This window comes from Mauremys reevesii, linkage group 18 (assembly GCF_016161935.1).
Source record: "Mauremys reevesii isolate NIE-2019 linkage group 18, ASM1616193v1, whole genome shotgun sequence".
NCBI lineage: Eukaryota > Metazoa > Chordata > Testudines > Geoemydidae > Mauremys > Mauremys reevesii.
The window spans coordinates 15,203,674-15,223,846 of NC_052640.1; the positions used below are offsets into that span (position 1 = coordinate 15,203,674).

The window sequence follows — 20,173 nt, forward strand, 5'->3', positions numbered from 1 at the left end:
GTTATATCAGATATCCGTAGACCATAAGCGCTAAAGTAAGCTACATTCTTATCCTTTCAATTGCAGAAGCCTGGGAAGTGGTGTGCAGTTCATGTACAGATTGCCTGGCAGATCTACCATCACCAGCAGAAGATAAAGGTAACAGAGCCGTTTAGTCAATGAAGCCACGTCTTCTGGCTTATTATAGGCTAAATTCTAGTGACTAATGAGCAGGATGCAGAATACTAGTGATGATGCTTCAGCTTATGATGTATAGATTAACTAAGGCTTTCAAACTTTTAACATCTGTGGCAGAAACTGTTAAGTTTGTCTGAGGGCACGGAAATTGGGTTGAATGGTAGCAAAAACACACAGCAGATATTAAGTATGAAGCCAGAGGAAGTTCAGAAGAGCGGGAGGGGGAGGGTAATTTTGCCCAAGATCCAGCTTTTTACGAAGCATACGTGTTTAATATCATTTCCCTTCTGCACTAGTACCTCCTGTGGAATATGGAGTATTATCCTATTCAGAATGAAATGACCGATACGGTGAAGGACATTTTACAAAACATAGAGCAGGCGAGTAGAATGATAGTTCTGTGTTAGAGGTGGATGGGTTTTCTTCTTTGATTCTGTGGGGGGATGGGAGGGAATTTAAAAACTGACGAGGTAACAAGCTTAGGTACATTGGGTGCCATTACAAACTCAACATTCCCCATGCCAGGTGCCTACACTTAGAATAGCAGATACCACAGTAAAACAATCTCTGTAGTGATTTTTTTTTCATGGCTCCCACTGTAGTTTTTATCCAGTTAATAATGAATATATACTGCTTTCACTTGGAGCTTTTTAATTAATGCCATTAAAATGGCAAATGTAAATTTTAGTACGTGAAAGTATCATTTCAGCTGTACATTTAGAAAAAGACTTATTTTCTCAGCATAGGTGAAGTTTGTCAATGTATCAGTCTGGCTCTTTGCTAGTAGCCTGGCATACTCTAGGAGAAGGTTAAAAATCTCATCCGGCGTCTCAGAAGCAGTTTTCTTCATTCCTCCACATCTCTTCTCTCTCCCTACCCCTTTCATTTGGTGCTTACTAGCTGTAGAAAAGGAATAGTCTGAGAAAGTCTCTCTCTCTCTCTCTCTCTCTCTGAACTGGAGCAACAAAGCACAGAACTCTGTCGTCGACTCTTAAGGCTTCTGGTTCTGTCTGTAGCTTTCGGCCTGTGGAATGTTTTTTGTCAGGTCAAGACTGCAGACCGATCCTAGGGTGCAGTGCACTTAGTGTATCATGTTGCATGCTCTGCTGTGGATGCTGTGGGGCTAAGAGCTCACTTCAGACCTTATTCATGTGAATGAGGCAGGCAGCTGAGAAGCTGTGGAGTGAAATGGCCTTATAGATGTTGTCAGACTATGACTACGGTATCTGACCAGAGACACTGCCGTCACACTCACTAACTCTCCCTGGCAGTACTAAGCAGCAGTGAGCCTGAACTCTCTCTTCTCCCCATAAAGAAGGGAAATATATAATGAGATTGTTCTTGTATCGTTTGACAGCAGATGCAGCTGGATCCCCACAAGCTAGACATAGGCGGTAAACTTGACCTGTTCAGCAGACCTCCTGCCCCTGGAATTTTTCCAGGATTCCATTACCCACAAGACCTTGCCAGGCCTCTGTTTTCCACGACAGGTAAGGAGAGAATTATCATTTTTGCAGAAATGTCACGCACTCAATGGATTTCATGTTTTCCCCTTTCACTATTATGTATAAAAAATTAAAGCAGTACAATGTTAGTCTGCATAATGGTTTGAAAATATTAGAGAATATTGGTAAACTATACTTTTAGAACAGATCCGTCTGTTCTGCTGGGTCTTCCTATTTTAATCCAGATGGAAATACATGTTACCCCACAAGACAAGAGATGATAGGAATTGCTTCTTGAATTTGGGTCTATCTAACTGGCTTTTAGTTTAGTTTTCCACACGCCAGATTAACATGCTATATGGAGCTGGTCAAAAAATGATTTTGCAAAAAAATTCAAAGTTGTTTCCAATACAGAGGGTTTGAAATGGATCCATTTTCTGTTGTTTTTTTAAATTGTCCATGCTGTATTATACTCCCCCACATTTTTGTTTTTTGTCTATCGAAAACATGGTTTTCTGAGAACAAAAAGTTTCAGTAACAATTGATTAAAAAAATCACAGAAAAAAAAATTCAATGTTGACAATTTTTCATTAAAATATATTTTTTACCCTAAACCAAAACACCATATAATCCACAATCATATAATCCACATTGAATTCTTCCCACTAGCTCTGATTGAAACAGTCTGCAACTCTGATGTTCTACTGTGTATGGTTATTGTTTTATATTCAGGAATATTTCCAGCTGCAGAATACTCTCTCTCTTCTCCCCCTATGGTCCTTCTTTCCCCCAACCCACTTCTGACTATTTCCGTATGTTATGTATCTAAGTCTGCCCTCAGAGCTAGGCATGCAGTTTCTAGCTGCAGTCAGTGAAAGCTGTGCACTTGGATAGGATGACAGAATATAATTTTAGTTTATATAAGTAACTAGTGGGTAATTTACATAGTGTTTTTCTTTCCTCACCTTACTCCATTTTTAGGATTACTCTTGGGGGAATTCTATGCCACTGCATAATGCAAAATTTGTGCAGAATTAATGTTCTGTGCAGAATTTAATTTTTCCCTGCAGAATTGGTGCTGCAGAGCTGCTGGCCGCCACTAGGGGCTGCTGGACCCAGCAGAGCCTGGCTCTCTAGCTCACAAATACAGGACACTGCCTGGGGTGGGGGAGAAGGGAGTGGGAGCTGGAGGGTTCCGGGTAGCTGGGGTTCCCAGCACATACTGAAGGAAGGAGGCAGCGTGCAGGAAACTGCATACAAGCCCAGGACCCAGCATCAGGCTGTTTCTCTCTCTGGATCTCTGGGGGATGTGAGTGTCTGGGGGGTAGTTTTCCCCCAAGATATGCCCAGCTGGCACAGGTGACACACTCAGACCGAGGCACCTAGCAAAAGCATAACAGAGAAACAGGAACTGGGTTGTGGTAGAGGTGTCTTTATCTCTATTTCTGGTGGAGTGTTTTTTATTGTCTGTATTGTTGCAGACATACTTGCTGACAGGTATTTTGAAATAAATTACCAAAACAATTGAAACTGGTGTGATTATATTGTTTTATTTTGACAAATCAAATATGTAAAAATTTGCAGAATTTGCAAAAAAAAAAATTTTTTTTGGCACAGAATTCCCCCCAAGAGCAAAGGATTGCAATATCACTTGTGTATATTTGTGACCAATTTATTCAAATTCATTCCCAGTGTAACCCCATTAAAATTCATGTGGTTAAAAGAAGCATGACTTTTTGCCCAAATCCTAAAAAGAAAACTAATCCAGCATCAAGTTAAGATTCAGACACCGGCTTTAGGTAGTCTTCAGCCTGCATAACTGGGACCTGTTTATATGTCTGCAACGATTTGTGGATGTGAATTACAAAGGGGGAGTGAGTGGTGACTTCACCAAACGTAAGCAATGTGCCCATCATAAAATTGGTGCATAGGTATGTGTCTGCTACAGGTGCCCAGATACTATGGTGATGTCTTTATGTGTGAATGTGTATACATAGTGATTACTTTAACTATGGGAGCTGCTCTTCCTCCCATTATCTTCAAATCAAACCCTTGTTGTTTTTAAAGATGCCCACATGATCTCTGGTTTTGCCGCAAGGTCTGTATCATAGTACAGTTTGTGGTCATAAACAGAAATGGTCTGTTGCAGCAAAAGTGCTGTCCAGTTAGTATCTTTAACATTTCTTTAAAGGAAGCAAACGTGCCTGAGAAGCATCTAGATCTCTAATGATTTAATAACGACAAGCTTATCTCCTAACGAAAGCAAGAAGAGAAGTAGCGTAGAATAGATTTGTTTAAAGAAGGCAAATTAATAGAATCCTTTACTTCAACCGGAGATAAATAACTTAGAGCAACTAGTCTGTGAGTATATTAATCACAACAGCCATCAACCCGTAACTCTAGGTAAAGTGCTATCAGAGAACAGCAGAGTGAACAAACATTGCAGCAGTAATAGAGGAATAAATAAATCTTTTACTCTACAATATCTGAGGCATTCTTTTCACCTGATTGAACAAGCGCGTAGTTGGTGTGAATCATTGGTTCTGCTGCATTGCCTTGTTACTGTGGGAGACATAAGTTATCTTAGGGCCACCTGTCTTCAGGACGAATGTTCAGCTGCCTGGCAGACGTTATATTTAATAACTACCTGACAGCCCACAGTGCTGCTCCTGGCTTTCTCCAGAGGATTTTTTATTATCAGCCCATGTAGTTGAGTTTGTAAGCCATCTCCTTTGAAGAAATCTCCCATCCGTTATACATCTTCTGAAATCTTAAAGGATTAGATAGATGACAGTCTCCATCCATCTTGAAGCAGTGGAGCAGTTGGAATGTTTATAGATAACCTCAGGTTTCGTTGCTGTGGTCTCTCTTAAGTTTCCTTAATTCATTTTCTGGCTGCTTAGGTTTGCAGTGCCCAAGTTGGTGTGGGACTCGCATGTCTCTCTCTGGGGCTTTAAAGTCTGCTCATGTTCATGGGACATCACTCTGTTTAACAATGACCTTCTGTGCACCAGCTCCTGCCACAGATAATGTATAGGTACATCCATGTCCTGGTTTGGACTGAGTTGTATTCATTTTAGGGAGGTGGGGATTGGCCATGTTTGGGTAGCAGTTTCTGCTCTGAAGTCTTAGTTACAGTGTGCACTAATTGTTAGTAGTGTCATATCCCTGTGGGGCCATCTGGGTACCAAGTGCTGCAGACAGACCTACTTCTTATTCCAGTCTTAATGGAGGTGGGAAAGTTAACTTTTTACTGACTGCATTTATAATGCAACTTGAGAAAAGCAAGCAATAAAGCGCTGCACCTGAAGGCGGGACTAAGGTCTTGGTCAATTTTGGGCACAGCTAAGCCTGGTCTCAAGAAAGTGCCGGTTCTGTCAGTGCCTAATGGAGTCCCATTAGTTCATAATAAAATGTGGAGATGGGGGCAGCTTGGTTTTAGGGGTAGATATGTTTTTGTTTCCTTTGAGCAAGGCAGGAGGGTATATTTACATTAAACTATTGTCTTAAGAATCTCCCAGCATTTCAGCTGCAATAATGGGAATATTAGCACAGGCAGGGCCTCCAACTGGTCACCAGCATTTTAAACAGCGTGTCATCTAACCCTGCATGGAGCTGGCCTACCCAACCTAGTGTTTAAAATGCTGGCAGCTGCCTGGGCCTTTATATAAGCTAGGTCTCCCACCACTGAGACCACCAGTTGAGCTGAATTAACCATTAGCCATGATGGGAAATTTTAGGAAAGATTTTCTACCATAGACAAAGTCCCAGAAATCTTGAGTCCCAGCAACTCAGCAAAGTCTGGTGTGATGCTCCACAGCTGGCAGTGGACAATGTCACCAAACTCGACAATAAATGGTCAGGGGAACCTCATGTGATTTAATGCCAGTCTCAAAATGTAACACACCATGCATTCAGGGAACCTCAAGGCAAATACCCTGGGATAGGGATGATTGGTGTTGTGCTGCTTCACATGCATCCTTGCCATCAGCTGTCCCACTTCAGAATGGTCTCTGTCTTGCTCTGTGACCTTGGGTGACCCAGCCCAGTGATGACCGTGGGTGATCCATGCAGTGAAATAAATGACCATGCTACATGAATATTTTATAAAAAGGCATCAAGATCAGAGTTTTACAGAGAATTAGTAAATTTTGATGCAAGATCTTACATTCACCCTTTCTCTTGCCCTGATTTAGGGAACAGGGAAAGAAATTCTACCCGTTACTAGGTTTCAAATACCACCTCTGTGGTGTTTAAGTATGTCCCGTGCCTTTGTATCTACCTAATGGACTTGATGGACAGGAGCTTTGGCTTCTCATATTAAACACTTACCCATCGCTGGAATAAAAACATATCACTCCCTTGTTGTCACAGGTGCTGCACATCCAGCCACCACCCCTTTTGGACCCTCGCCTCATCACAGCAGCTTCCTGCCTACTAGCCATTTGGCAGGTAAGTGTAAGTAAACACTGCTTTCACATTTATTGTTCTATTTAATTCATTCCCTGACTCCATGGATCAGCAGTGTCTGAGATACCGTAGCACTGGGGGGGCTTAATCCCCCACAGGAAACAGAAGCTATGTAGGAATATTCCCCCAACACACCCTTTGTTTTTCCACCTCCAAATTACTTCCTACGATCAGCAGGCTTAGTAGATGCCTCCACTGCCAATGGATGGAGAGTCTCAGAAAGGTGGAACTCCATGAGTGATAAGCCACTGTGCATGCTCACTTACATCTTAGATGTAAAGGTTTATTCCAGTCTGTAGTTAAATGTGTGTGTGGTGGGCTCAAAGAAACAATAATAATTTGTGCTATTAGATGGATAAATAAATAGAAATTAGGAGGCTTATCAAAAGGTGATCAAAAGAAAAAGGATAATTTAGCACTTCCAATCATTGGCAAAATATATCTCAAACAAAGCATAATTTAAAATATGTTTCTCCCACATCCCTTCCCACCTATTAAGTTCTTGGCTGGGTTTTTTATTAGAGCTGGATGAACGGTTATCCAATATATTTTGCTTGCTTTTCGGTTCCCTAATTGGCTGTAAGCAGACCCTGATTTTCTAAAATTTCTTCATTCTAAATTATACACAAAATTAGTTTTTCTTGTTCGACATAGTGCTCATGAGCAGTTCATTATATCACTCAAAGTTCAAGCTGTGTTGGTTAGTTTTGATGATAAGGGTTTTTCTACATGTGGAGTTATTCAGGAATAAGTATGTCTTTCTGTTTTTTGCGTAATCCACTTCCATAGTGGATTAAGATAATTTGGGGAAAAGAGGCATTTGTATTTCAGAATCAGAGTTACTCAGGAATGGCCATTCCACTTTAAATTCACATCCTACCTTATTCTGTACTAACTTTCATGTGTTCTCAAGCCCTTACTCTCATCCAGTCAGTGAACAGAATATGCCCTATGATGACCTGTTTGAATTCAGTTTCCAGGGCAAAAACCCCATGGTAACCTGTTTTCTTTGAATTTTCTCCAACACTCAATTAAAATTCACTATTTCTGGAAACGAGTCACTCTAATATTCAGTACAAGAGTAGGGTGCAAACACAGAGTCAAGTAGTGTAAAAATTCTAATTGATGTATTTGTGGAAAACTCTGTAGTGTTCACCCAGCTCTTGTATGTTATTTAAGATGTTTTAGGTCTGGTCAGAATTTAATGGTAGCAGTGTAGTGAGGGACATAGGCGCCAACTCCATGGGTGCTGTGGGGCTGCAGCACCCACAGGGAAAAATTAGCAAGTGCTCCGCACCCACCGGTAGCCAAGTTCCCCCCACCTCCACCTCCTCCTCCCCCAAGCGTGCCATGTCCCTGCTCCTCCGCCTCCCAGCGCTTCCTGCCTGCCGCCTAACAGGTGTTTGGCGGCGCTTAGGACTTTCTGAGACAGAGGGAGAGGAGTGGGGATGCAGCACGCTCGGGGGAGGAAGCGGGGACTTGGAAGGGGTTGGAATTGGGACGAGGGTGGGACAGGGCCGGGGGGAGGGGGTTTGAGCACCCACGGGGCAGAGGGAAAGTTGGCGCCTATGGGGAGGGAACTTAGTGCTCTGACTTAGCAAGGCCTTACGACTGTGGTCTACTTTCACACTAGTGAGTGAGGATAAACAATCCTCTGAGGCTGACTCTACACCAGCACTTTTCCCCTAACATTTCTCAACTATGGTTACCACCCTCGTTGTAGCGGCAGCGCAGACCCTTCTCTGGCATTTTAGCCAACCGCTCATCTAACTTGACTCAGAGCAGGTCTAAAACACCAGGTGGCTGACACACAATAGCCCCTAGTCTACACTAGCCCTCCCAATGTCACTGCGACTAGTGGCTCTGTACAAGGAATTTTAGTGCAAAAGGCCCAGGTGTATAGTTGCTATAGGGATGGATGTCTGTAGTGATTCGCTTAGGATTATGTCTGTGAAAAGGTTACACAGCAGACAATACAGAGGTGCATACAAAAGCGATAGTGAAACAAGATGACCTCTTAGCCACTCACCAGAGTTCCTGCAGTTCCTGTTTCAAGGCAACTGAAATATAATAGTAGTGAGCAAAGAAAGTTCATCTGTATCAAAAAGCATTGTCATAATAAGCCGTCAACCCCCTGCTTGCTAGAATGGTTTTGTGTTTAGTTCCTCCACTAACTGTCTAATGCTGCCGAAATATCAGCTAGCAGCAGTGCGGTATTTGTGTCTGGCCTCACCCTTTCTCAGGTGTAGGGTTACTAATGCAGGAGCCTTTTGTTATCCTATACCAAGGCTGCTGGGTTTTGTCAGAGCTTTATTTTATATTGATGTCTACGCTGTGACATGGCGCAGAACCCAGAGTAGGCTCCGAAAGGAGCTGGAGAGCAAAAAGTGTATCAAAGTCTTCGTATGTCCTGACAAGGTTATTGCAAGGCCCACTCATGCCAGAACACAGTTTATAGCTCTTCATTGCCACGTGTAGCTTAGTAGCTACCACCCCAATTTCAGCTATTAGAACTTAGCTTCTAGCTCCCCTCTGACTGGCATACAAACATTGACAGCATCTGTTTGTGTAGTAAGCACTGAATCCCTTCTCCATTTTTTAACATGCTGGGAATTTTCCGTGCAAAAAACCTTGCAATAAGGAGGATCAGCTTAAAGTCTGACCTAATCCTACTTGGATTCAGAGCATTCAAAAGGGGAGGGGTGCGTTTCATTCTCCAACATTCTTGGCTAAATGCCTGCTAAATCCCTGTTTGCCTTTCCAGATCCATTTAGCAGGTCAAGCACCTTCAGCGGCCTTGGGAACTTAGGCAGCAATGCCTTTGGAGGATTAGGCAGTCATGCTCTGAGTAAGTACTGGCTGGGTTACTGCAGACAAACATCCCTTCCAAAAAAGCCACATGCTAATATTTACAGCAGCTGGTGGTAGTTTTTAAAAAAGTTATTTCCTAACCTCCATTATCCTATCTGAAAACACTGCACCTAAGATTTCCAGGTCTCTGCGGTGGGAGCTTTTCTGCATGTCACGTGTTATCAGTAGCTGTGCTTCTGCATCTCTTCACCGCTCAAGATTGTTGCCTTGTATGCTCTTAGAGGTGCCAGAGCCGTGAAACTTCGCTGAGCTCTGCTACCCTACTGGCGTGTAAAGTGACACCCTTCAACAGCGAAGACTTGCAGTAGAACAGCCATTGATCTCTCTCCTAAATCACTGTGCAGGCTTTCCCCCTCCCGCCAATGCCCATGGTCTGAATTTTAAGTTCCACATATAGAAGGATTTTCCTTTAAAAGTACATTACTGGCAGGTGAGGCATGCTTGGCAGACACACGTAGGGGAGCATGCATGTGCATCTCATGCAGAACGGGATGAATTCTGGACTGGTGGACAAAAATCAAGTGACCGATCATACTAAAAGGAGCATGTGAACCATGGACAAGCTCTGTTTAAAAAAAAACAAAAAAAAAAACACAACTACACATCACCTATGCTTTCCTGAACAAATAGGGCCCTGAGTCCTCACTGCAGGCAGCTGATTTGCTGTAACTACCTGCAACCTTTTAGTTTACGTCAGTGACGGGAGCTAGTGAGTACTGGTTGTGATGGATCCCATGGTGGCGGGGAGAGAAAGAGAAGCTGGGCAATTCTGAATCATCTCTCATGGTGTTAATGGTCTCATTACCTTACAGGAGTTACTCAGATCTGTAGTTAAAGCTTCCCCCGCAAACAGTCTTAAGAGCTGCTGTGTCTTTCACCAGATATCAGAGGTGGTTGAAACTTCCTGCTAAGAGCTTTCCCTGACCCCAAAATGAGAAGCCTTGAAAGGATAGTTATGGTTATAATTGGCACTTTACAGAATTTATTTGGGATAATTTGGTGTGAATTATTTTTTAACTCTTGTTCAAAAGAAAGAAAAAAATCTGTTCCCTTTTGCCTCCCACTATTCTAGCTCACAACAGCATTTTTGCTCACAAAGACGGTCCAAACCTACAGAGCTTTAATAATCCCCACGAGCCATGGAACAGACTCCATCGAACCCCACCTTCCTTCCCGACACCTCCACAGTGGCCTAAGCCGGGGGATTCCGAACGGAGCTCTTCAGTAACCAACCACGACAGAGACCGGGAGCGGGAGTCAGAGAAGAGGGATCTTTCACTGAATAAAGACGACAGAGAGAAAGAGAGGTACGTGGCAGGAACGTTTTGGACACTTTCTTGTACCCCTTAATCTTCAACTCCCCCTCCAGTGGCCTTGATTTTGGTATAATTGTAAATCTGCTGCTGAGTGAGGTGAGCAAATTCTCTCTGAAGCTCTCTGAAGCTGCCTCCTCCTCCACTCAGCACTACCATAGGCATGTTTTGGCAAGACAGAAACAAACAGACCATCCTTGAATGTCACTCTCTGTGGCAACGTGGTGAACAAGTCCGTCCTCTCCTGCCATTAGGCCATTTGTCAGGTAGACTCTGTTCCCAAAGTGTGTCTCATTAGACAGCTCTTAATACACAGGCATGGTGAATGAGAGCTGCTGTGGGCTACAGTGTTTTCTGTCTTTCAAAACATCTCAGGTAAGCAAAGGTTTGCAAACTGCATTGTGATACTGTGATCTGATCTCTCTCACTCCCATACACTGAGCTAAGGGCAATGCCTCTCAAGTCTAGCCAGGTATCTCAAATAAAACCCAAACAATTCTGTTGCTGAGAAACCAAAAGAGATTGGTTTGGCAGGATCCAGAAAAGAAAAAGCCTATCTGGGGTTCCTCTTTAGCTGTTGCCGGCCTAGCGCAAAGATGCTAATGCATAAACCAAGAGGTGAACAATAAGTCATCAATTTTAATTATGTTAGAAACATGCTCAGAGATGAAATTATCCATGGAGCAGGCAGTTTTCAAGCTCCTATGAAAAAGTGGCCCAGTGAAAAAGAAATGTAAAAGAACTAAACCAGATCAGTATCTCTCTCATGAGGCTTGCAAGGGAAATTGTCAATTGTAGAATCAAGAACCAATCTGCAGACAAATACACTCCATTTATCCACAGAACAGGTCCCTTATAGCCTGGAACCCTCCTCTGTGCTCCCTTCCCTGACTCAAAGGGACCAGGCTGTGGAGCTCAGGCTCCATGGCCCATTCAAATCCTATTAGCAATCTCACCAGAGAGCCCAAGCGTACCCACTGCTCCAAAAATGGGGTGATAGTTTTATGAGATGAATGCTTGTAAACAATTTCAGCTAGCATTGCCCACTAACTTGAGTCCACTAACATTTACACATGCTAGTCTGGATACTTCACAAATGTTTTCCCACAATACTAACCGGGTAAATGCAAATGTCTGCAGAGCGTGTGCAAGAGTATTAGTGAACTCATGTTCATGGGCAATCCATTCATTTGAGTTTTAAAACAGTTCTAGTGTAGGTAAAACCTTTTAAAGTGATGAGTGGGATATTTCACGTAGTGTTTCGTCTTCTAGGTGAATGATTTTGTTCTAACATGCCCTTTGTGTCTTAGGTTATCTGAGCGGCTAACTCAGTATGTGTGTGTTACCTTGGCAGTTGATACTAACCAACTACTCCTAGAGTTGTATGCCTGAGGCCAGCACATTCTACAGAAGGCCTCCACGCTGGAAATTGCTTTTCCACCTTGACTTGCTCTACACACAGTCAGACTTTGTTGACCTTCAGGGCCTTTCTGTTTACTTGGAATATCTTTGAGCTGGGAGGGTATTGCTGGTACTTCAGCTGACAACTCTTTGTTGTTACCACCGTAGACCGGATTTGACCTGGTGAACTGGAGATGGAAAATCTGGCCCAAGGCATTTGTAATGCAGTCCATCATAGTGGCGAGGGTAAATTCTGACCTCTTACTCCCATGCACCAAAGTCAGGAAGGTTGTATAGGAGTAATTGTCCCAGAATCCTAAATAGCATAGAGTTATAGTCTCTGATGCAATTTACGGACACACATTTTTGTAAGGGGGGAAGAAGAATCCATTTGCATATAAACTTAGAGCTTGTCTGCATGGGAAGAAATTAAGACAAATTAACTAAAGGTATGAATTTCAAAGTGCATTAGTTAAAGGGTATTAAACCCCTATCTGGACATTCATTTCAAAGTACAGTGGCATTAGGTCACGTTAGCTTAATTCACTTCACTAAAGCGAACAAAGACCACTTTACTTCAGAGTGAGACCATCCAGAAAGGGGTTTAATTTGCTTAAACTTTAAATTGCTTAAACTTTAAAATTAGGCCAACAACTATGATGGTCAGAGGTATGAAAGAAACACACCCATGATTGACACAGCTAAACCAACCTAATCCCCACTGCAGAGGCTGCTATGTTGTGAAAGAATGTTTGTCAATGTAGCTACCATCATTTGGGGAGGCGGTGGTCCTACTCCAATAGCAAAGCCCTGTCTGTCAGTGTAAGCTATGTCTACACTATGGGAGTATGCCATAGGGTCCGTAATGTAGGCAGGCCATTAGTAAATCAGCTTAACTGACCGAAAAACATCACCAGGTCTGTCTATCACAGCATCTAATACCTTTTGCTGAACCAATACCAAAGGTTTGCCAAAATTCAGTGCCCTGAAAAATAAACAAATGGAGATAAATATTCACAAAACTCCAACAGTACCTATTAGTTTTCACCAAGAGTCATTCAGCTCATGACAGTAACCCAACAGAAAGTTTGAGCATCATTAAATTTCTCAGTTGTCTCGTACTTTGCGGTTAGCGCACCTTTTACCCAAAGATCACAACGTGCTTTGAAAAGGGTGAGCATTACTTACCTTCCTCCCCTTTTAGAGATGGGAGTAACTCAGGCACAGTGTGGTTAATTGATTTGTCCAAGGTCAAAACACATCTGTGGCACAGCTGGGAATACAATCCCACTCTCATGCCTCCCATTCCCACTCTAAACATTGAATATCATCCCTGCTTGTGTGAGAGACCTGCCTCGTTTAGTCAGCATCACAGCAGCCCTTCTTGAAAGGCAGTCTGATTAATCAGTTTCATGTGCATGTATCTCCCGTGCTTGGCATTTTTTTCTTATCAGCTGAAATTGCAGCACTGAGCTCAGTTAAACTGAACTAAAAAGCAGATCTGCTGCTGCCTAGGAAAACTAGGAAAAATATTCTCATGTCCAGGCTGCTCAAGCCCCTAGATAGGAGAGTTTAAGATGGATTTGTTTTATGAAGAATTTAGTGTAAATGTGCATAGAACTCAAGACTAAGCTGCCAACAGATGCAGTTTCTTTGTCTTGGATGCATGTCACATGGCATCAGTGCAGCCATCGAGGTAACTCAAGTAGATCTTAGAAAATTAATGGCTAATATTCCTAGGTAATAAATTGTATTTATTGATTGATAGCATAATGATTACTTCCTTGGCTGGCACAGTCTAGAAAAATATTTTTTAAATAATCTACTGACCCTTTTGGCCCTCCACTAGCCTGTCTCTTAAGGAGACTACAGTTTAAATTGAGATAAGGTCACTTGTAAAATGGAACATGAATATAAGAACCAAAGTCACCTTTCACAAGTCACCAAACAAGTGCTCATGAGCAGCCCATAGCTGGAATAGCCGGCTGCAAGATAGTGCTCAGCATTTAACAGTACTATGCCTGCTGCTAGCCAAAGCTGTTAGTCCCTCATTTTCAGAAGGTCTATGTTGGCTCAGAATTTTAATAATAACATATACGTTATTTACTAGACTATAGTGCTGTTCATTGTTGGCATAGGTGTTTGGTGTAAACAAGCACACACCAACAATAAGGTATTTTCTCTTTACACAGAGATCTCATGGATAAAAACAGACATTCAAATAGATCCTCACCGGCATCAGCTCCTGTGACCCATCAGATCAGCAATCTCATCCGCAGCAACACTCAGACCTCCAGCGATCCCATCAGGCAAGTTAGCATTGGTGAAAGGGAAAGGTCCAAAGAACCAGAGAGAGAGCACCCTGACCGACTGAGAGAGCCGCCCATAACAGAACACAAGATAAAAGAGAGCCGTTCCCCCGTGAAGGAAACTCCAAGCCATGATAAGAGACCCTCTGAGGACAACACGAAGCCAGTAATTCAGTCTGTATCTCCCTACAGCAAACCTGCACTAAGCGAGAGCTTGAAACTTAGCAATTTAATGAACAAAGATATAGAGAGAAAGCCAGAGCTTCCAAGTGACCTCCAGAAGATTAAGAATGACATCAAGGTCAAAGAGGAGCGCAAGGAGGACAGTGATGTGCTGGTGGTGGGATCTGAACCTTCACAGCATTCCAGAACATTGGAACATCCGCCACCACCTTCTTTGCATGGATTACCATTACCCCATTCTATGGCCGCCACAATGCCTCTCTCCATGAGTAGCGTTCACCAGATGAACAACATGAATGTTCTAGACCGCAGCAGAATGATGACCCCTCTTATGGGCATGAATCCTTTGTCAGGAAGGGAGAGACTGCCACATCCTGGATTTTCTTGGGACCCAGTGAGGGACCCATTGAGAGATGCCTATCGGAGCTTAGACTTGCATCGTCGAATGGACTTCCAGCTCCGGACAGATCCCATCCACAGGTTCCCTACCACTTCTGGATTTTATGACCATGAGCGTTCTTACAGAGACAGAGAACCGCACGACTATAACCATGAAAACCTTCTTGAAGCCCGCCGAGAGCAGGAGCGGTTGCGGCAAGTGGAGGAGAGGGAGCGCTTGCACTTACGGGAAGAACTTGAACGTGCCAGAATGCACCACCTGCACTCGTCCCCTATCGAAAGTCATCTGGCACACATGCCATCGTTCATGCCTCACTTAAGCGGGATGCATTACCCCAGACTCAGTCCATCCACTGCCATGCACAATGGAATTTTAAATAGGAACCCACCAACTGCAGCACTGAGTGCCCCGCCCCCTTTGGTACCAGCAAGCAGTACTAGACCTGCCTCCCCACGCAGGACTACCCCACTCACAAACTCAGAGTCCAGGGACTATTCCCCCTCTAGGAACCCCAAAGAAGTAGAGGCACGATAGTCCCCAACAGGGTGAATTTTAAACTTGGCTGTATATAGAACAACAAAAATCTTTTACAAAATGCACTGCTGTAACCTTTTTTTTTTTTAATGTAAAATTTATAGAAGTTAAGCACAGTTCCATAAATAATGGGGTATGGGGTTTCAAACTTTCCAACAAGAAGGTTGCTAAGAATGGGAATTTAATATATATAGGTATTGATTTTTTTTTGTTTCTGTGCTAAAATTAGTTATTAAAAATATCAAGTTTGTACATTTTTTCCCAAATGTGAGAAACATTTTTAATGGATTTGTAATTTTTTTAATTTTGTGCTCTTTATTCACTTAAAAAAAGAGAAATTTTGTTTTTAGTTAAATTTGCATTTAAAATGCCTCAGATCCTTAAGAAAATGACCCAGGGTTTCTTAAAGTATTATTTATGGAAATACTGTAGTTTCTTACAGTCCACTGTGAGGTTCCCTAACTGAGGCCAATTGATCACTTATCTTGGTACTTTGGAACCGAAGTTACAGATATATATTAAAATATTATTATTAATAATAATAATAATGTACAAAACTGTTTGTTTTTTGCCTTATAATATTATGCAGAAATTTAAGAGGAATTTTTTTTGACTTCTTGTTTTAAACAAAACAAACAAAGAAAACAAACTGTAAATATTCTGTTAATATAAATGTACACCAATATTAAATTCTTAACATAGGTAGACTTTATATAAAAAAAAAAAAAAGGTTTCTAGAACCACTCTGGTTATTTGTTAACATGGTTACAACTCATTCTTGTCACAGTCAGAAATACACACTCAGTGCAGCATATATACTTCAACTATGCAAGAACTTGGAGGCAGGTCTTACTGGATGTTGGGGGGAGGAAGATTTAAAAAAAATAAAAATAAAAACCCCAAAAAAACAAAACAACTCGCAACTCTGGAGACAGAATGGAAATGGCATGTGAACAGAAAGAAGGATGCTTGTGTTTAACAAAAAAAAAAAAAAAAAAAAGACTGCATTTTTTTTGTACAAACACAAGGGACAGTTCACCAAGGAAGAGACGCTCCTGGGAGGAGATTTTGGTTTACTACTTTTCAAGATGGCAAAAAACAGATGGAACTGGCACAGTACCCATGCGGCAGACCCTTTCTTTAATTTTTTTTTCTTTTTTCCTCTTTTTTTTCTTTTTTCTTCCTTTTTTTTTTTTTTTTTTTTTTTTTTTTTTTTTTGTGTTGTGGGCAGGCTCGCTGGCAAGCAAGGACAATTTTCCGTGGACCCCTTGTGCTAATTGTGCAGTGTTCTTATTGGAATCTGTATACAAGACAAAGTAGAATTTTAGGAGTGCAAAAAAGTCTAATGGTTGATTTAAAAAAAAGAAATCCTGATGTATTATCTCTATTACATGAAGACCATAAGCAAATGTTTGTTGCAGTGTGGTTCTGCCTTGAACTGGCTTTTTGGAATGATTTTTATTTTTATTTCAAATTTTACTTTTCACTCATGTGTAAATTTTGCCATGTTTTACTTGCTGTTCCATTTCCCCATCCTTTATTTTATTTTTCAGTATCCATGTTTTATATATCCTGGGCTTTTACTCTCTAGTTAATTCAGCCATCTGCTACTATTTTCTTTCCTTGACTCTGTATCTCGTTTCCCACCCTCCCCCTCCCAACCTCCCCCCTGCACCCCTGTAATTTTAAACATTCAGTTTCCTTGTAAATCAATGAAGATAAATACAACATTGATTTTGGATGAAAAAAGGTAGTTGAGTGTTTGTGTGTCATAGCTAGTCCTCTTGACTTTAAGGCTAATGGTTTATCGACAGATGTGCTGAGCTCTTTAATACCAATAGTGCTTCAGGTGCTTTGATGGCCCAGCCACCGTGTGATGAAGAGGTTGAGGGGTTTGTTTAAAATCTTTCCTTGATTAGCATCCCCTTACCCTAAGAACCTTGCCCATTGGCCAAGGATTTAGCTCTTAGCACTTCAGACACAATATCAAAGGTATCAGAACTAAGAACTTTGACAGCTGCTAGAATAGCTATGGTGTATGAAGCAGCTCAAGTTTTACCCTATGCAGAGAGTGGCGCTGCCTCATACAAAAACTGTAACTACGAGTTATAGATGTCTCTGTAGCACATACAGGTTTATGCCACCTTTTGGAGTTGGGAGGGAGGGAGTAAAAATGTAGTTGTTTCATGGGCAGCCTCTGTGCAACAGCTTGTTTAAAGAACAATGCTGCTGGCCTAACTCTCAATTCCCCTTACCTCCTTCCTATCAATAACTAACTGATTTAACAGTGGGCAAAGCTGTTTTAACAGCATGTTACAGCTTCTGTTTTAAAGTTTGTGTGTGACTAAATTACTCAGTGTAAAAAAAAAAAAAAAAAAAAAAAAAGCATGGTCTTTAGGCTGATGTGAAAGGAGACAAAATAAAATAGGCATTAAAAATCAGCACCTGCTACCCCACCAGAAATTGGAGAAATGTATAACACATGGTGGAAGTGAAAAGTGTGTTGGCCTCAGCACAAAGAGCTATTAGTAATCTTGGCTCATGGATAATGTTGGCATTGAAATTCTCCTCCACCACCATTGTGCAATGGGCCATCTTGTTTGACAACATTTTTACAGTAGAGCCCAAGGCAAACTCAGCATTTTACAACCTTAGTGTCCATTAAAAAGATTGTATAGCTATATCTTTTGAATGCTCAGAAATGTCAACAAGATTGTAGTGTGTATGCAATCCAGTTAAAAGCCTACTGTACAGTAACAGTCCATGTAATACTTAATAAGTGGGCATTAATTTAGTGGCCAGCTACAATGGAATTCCTAAAGAATTACATATTGCACCCATATGAGTGCCAGAAGAATTCATCATGAATGGTATTCAATCTGTCACAACAGCATAGGAAGTCCAAGATTTGCCATTTACTGTATTGTGAAGCATTATGTGAAAGTGTAACAGCAATGGTTCATTAATACTGCACCACAATGGAATTCCTATGGAATTACACAGTACTGTTTATCAACTTCCGTAGCAAAACAGTTCATCATGATTAATCATATTATTACACGAAACAGAGAAATTAATTCAGTGTTACTCCTTTAACTACCCCAGGTCAGCCTTCTCTTACTAAGAGGGGAGTACTACATAGATCTTTCTGGTTAAGAACTTCCGCTTCATTTATGCTCTTTCAGTTTCCCACCCCCGCTTTTGATTCTTCCATTTCCAGCCATCATCTGGGAGATTTTTCCCCACTCGCTGATAGAGGTGGGACTTAGTGGAAAAATAGCAGTGGTATTGGCAGCTGCTGAAGGAAGTGCGTGGAATGCAGCAATCTCATTGCTTTCACTGGAAGGTCTATGTACAGAAAGAACAAGGAGAGGGAAATAGGCTCTTCTGAGACACCAGGAGTGTTTATGTACCGACTGGAATACAGTTGGCTTCCTGGCATGAGTTTTATAATTATGAATGTACTATCTTCTGTTCATAAACAGTTACAGGCATCTTTTTTTTAATTGAACAGTCAAATACTGTGCTGAATATCCATCTGACTGGTTGGGTGGAGACAGTGGATTATAGGCTAAAGCTAATTCCTGAAACAATAGGGGATTGTAGGAATCCTCAAATTTACATGGCAAAAAAATAAGCATTAAAGAATTTGACAATAAGGCAAATCTGCTGATCCCCACCTAAAGAACAAACATCTGGGGCTCATCCACATTAACTTAAAAGATTAAAACAAAAAAAGTCTAGTGTAGCTACGCCCTCTAGGACTCCTCAGTTGTCCAGACTGTCACAGCAGGAATTCTCAGATTTTGAATATGCACATCATCTTTGGGCCTCATTATCATTAATTAGTTTACAGAAGGAGCAAAGGAAAGAAATTAGAGAAGACAAAATAAGCAGAAATGGAATGTCCCAACAGTTTCAGAAGGAAAGGGAGACCCCAGCACTCAAGAATCATGTCAGGCTTTTGATCAGAGAGTCTTACATCCATCTCCTAGGTCAACCTCATCTCTGAACCAGCAGGGGGAAAATGAACAAATTATGAGTCAGACTCCTTGAGTTAGACAAAAGCGGATGCCTATTCTAGGGGGAAAAAAGGGACAAAGGGAAATCAAGAGCACATTTTCATCAACTTACACTGAACAAAAAAAAAGAGGAACTCTGATAACTCCTTTAGAAAAGTTCATCTTGCCAAAGCCGCAAGACTATAGATGTTACAATACTGTATGAACCCACCCCTATTCTGCTACTAGACAGCATGTGAATTCAGACTTTCCCATCTAGGTAGTTTGCCTGAATCAGACCACATTAGCTTCTAACTTCTCAAGGAAAATAATCTCCGTAGCAGACTTGGTCTGTAGAATTCTATTGAGCAAAGGGTAGGGAAACTTAAAATGTTCCGATAAAGTCAATTAGTTGTAATAGCTTCCCTGAGAAGTAGCTGGCACTCGGGTGGAGCCTTTAGCTAAACCCAGAATAGACTAATTATATAGTCTGTTGTGCTGGCCTTGAGGTTTCTAATGCATTCAGGTGTAGCCAGCAAATACATAGTCTCACACACACTATTTTTTCTAGTAATTAATGCATTTGTGAAAGGGGTCTGTTCTTCCTTCCTTCACCCCTTATTCCTAAGGAACTACCTCCATTCACATGGATCCAACTATCAACTTTCTGCTGATGGCTCAGACGTCTTAACTCTGTCTCTGTGCAATGCCACATATCCAGCTCTCTCTCTCTGCGAGGTCATCCGGGATGGCTGGCTGAATACAAACATGACCTAACAAAAGCACCTTAATTCTTCCTCTCTCCTTAGCTGCACACACCACCATTTTATTCCCATAACTATAACTTAGGCTCCTACACTTGGGATCACGTTTTGTATTTCTCTCTTCGCCCCACATACCCAGACTCTCGTCAAAGCTTGAAACCACTTTCCACATTTTAAAAATCTGGCTCTTCCTTTGTGCCAACTACTGAAATAATGAAATAAACATTAAAAAAAAAGCACTGGTCCATCCTCTAGTTATCCCCTGCCTTGATTCACTTGCCTTCCATCCAGAACACTAAAGCTAT

At 41.7% G+C, this 20,173-nt stretch overlaps 1 protein-coding gene and 1 long non-coding RNA gene across 20 annotated transcripts in view; one reads left to right on the top strand and one right to left on the bottom strand.

Moving 5' to 3' along the window:
- FBRSL1 (fibrosin like 1) overlaps positions 1 to 15,166 on the top strand; it is a 739,850-nt gene extending 724,684 nt beyond the window's left edge. For 10 of the 17 annotated variants that reach the window (XM_039504497.1, XM_039504484.1, XM_039504488.1 and 7 more), the window contains 7 exons: positions 67 to 138; positions 474 to 557; positions 1,535 to 1,667; positions 5,997 to 6,080; positions 8,857 to 8,940; positions 10,036 to 10,270; positions 13,870 to 15,166. In XM_039504497.1, coding sequence (XP_039360431.1) covers positions 67 to 138; positions 474 to 557; positions 1,535 to 1,667; positions 5,997 to 6,080; positions 8,857 to 8,940; positions 10,036 to 10,270; positions 13,870 to 15,103 — 1,926 coding nt within the window. In that variant the 3' untranslated portion in view covers positions 15,104 to 15,166. The remainder of the gene's footprint in view (positions 1 to 66; positions 139 to 473; positions 558 to 1,534; positions 1,668 to 5,996; positions 6,081 to 8,856; positions 8,941 to 10,035; positions 10,271 to 13,869) is intronic. The other 7 variants (XM_039504486.1, XM_039504485.1, XM_039504491.1 and 4 more) reach the window with 7 other exon arrangements.
- LOC120385920 overlaps positions 10,105 to 20,173 on the bottom strand; it is a 63,654-nt gene continuing 53,585 nt past the window's right edge. For 2 of the 3 annotated variants that reach the window (XR_005589415.1, XR_005589416.1), the window contains exon 4: positions 15,170 to 16,403. This is a non-coding gene — a long non-coding RNA (uncharacterized LOC120385920). Of the gene's footprint in view, positions 10,242 to 12,619; positions 12,663 to 15,169; positions 16,404 to 20,173 lie in introns of those variants that run through there. The other variant, XR_005589417.1, reaches the window with a different exon arrangement.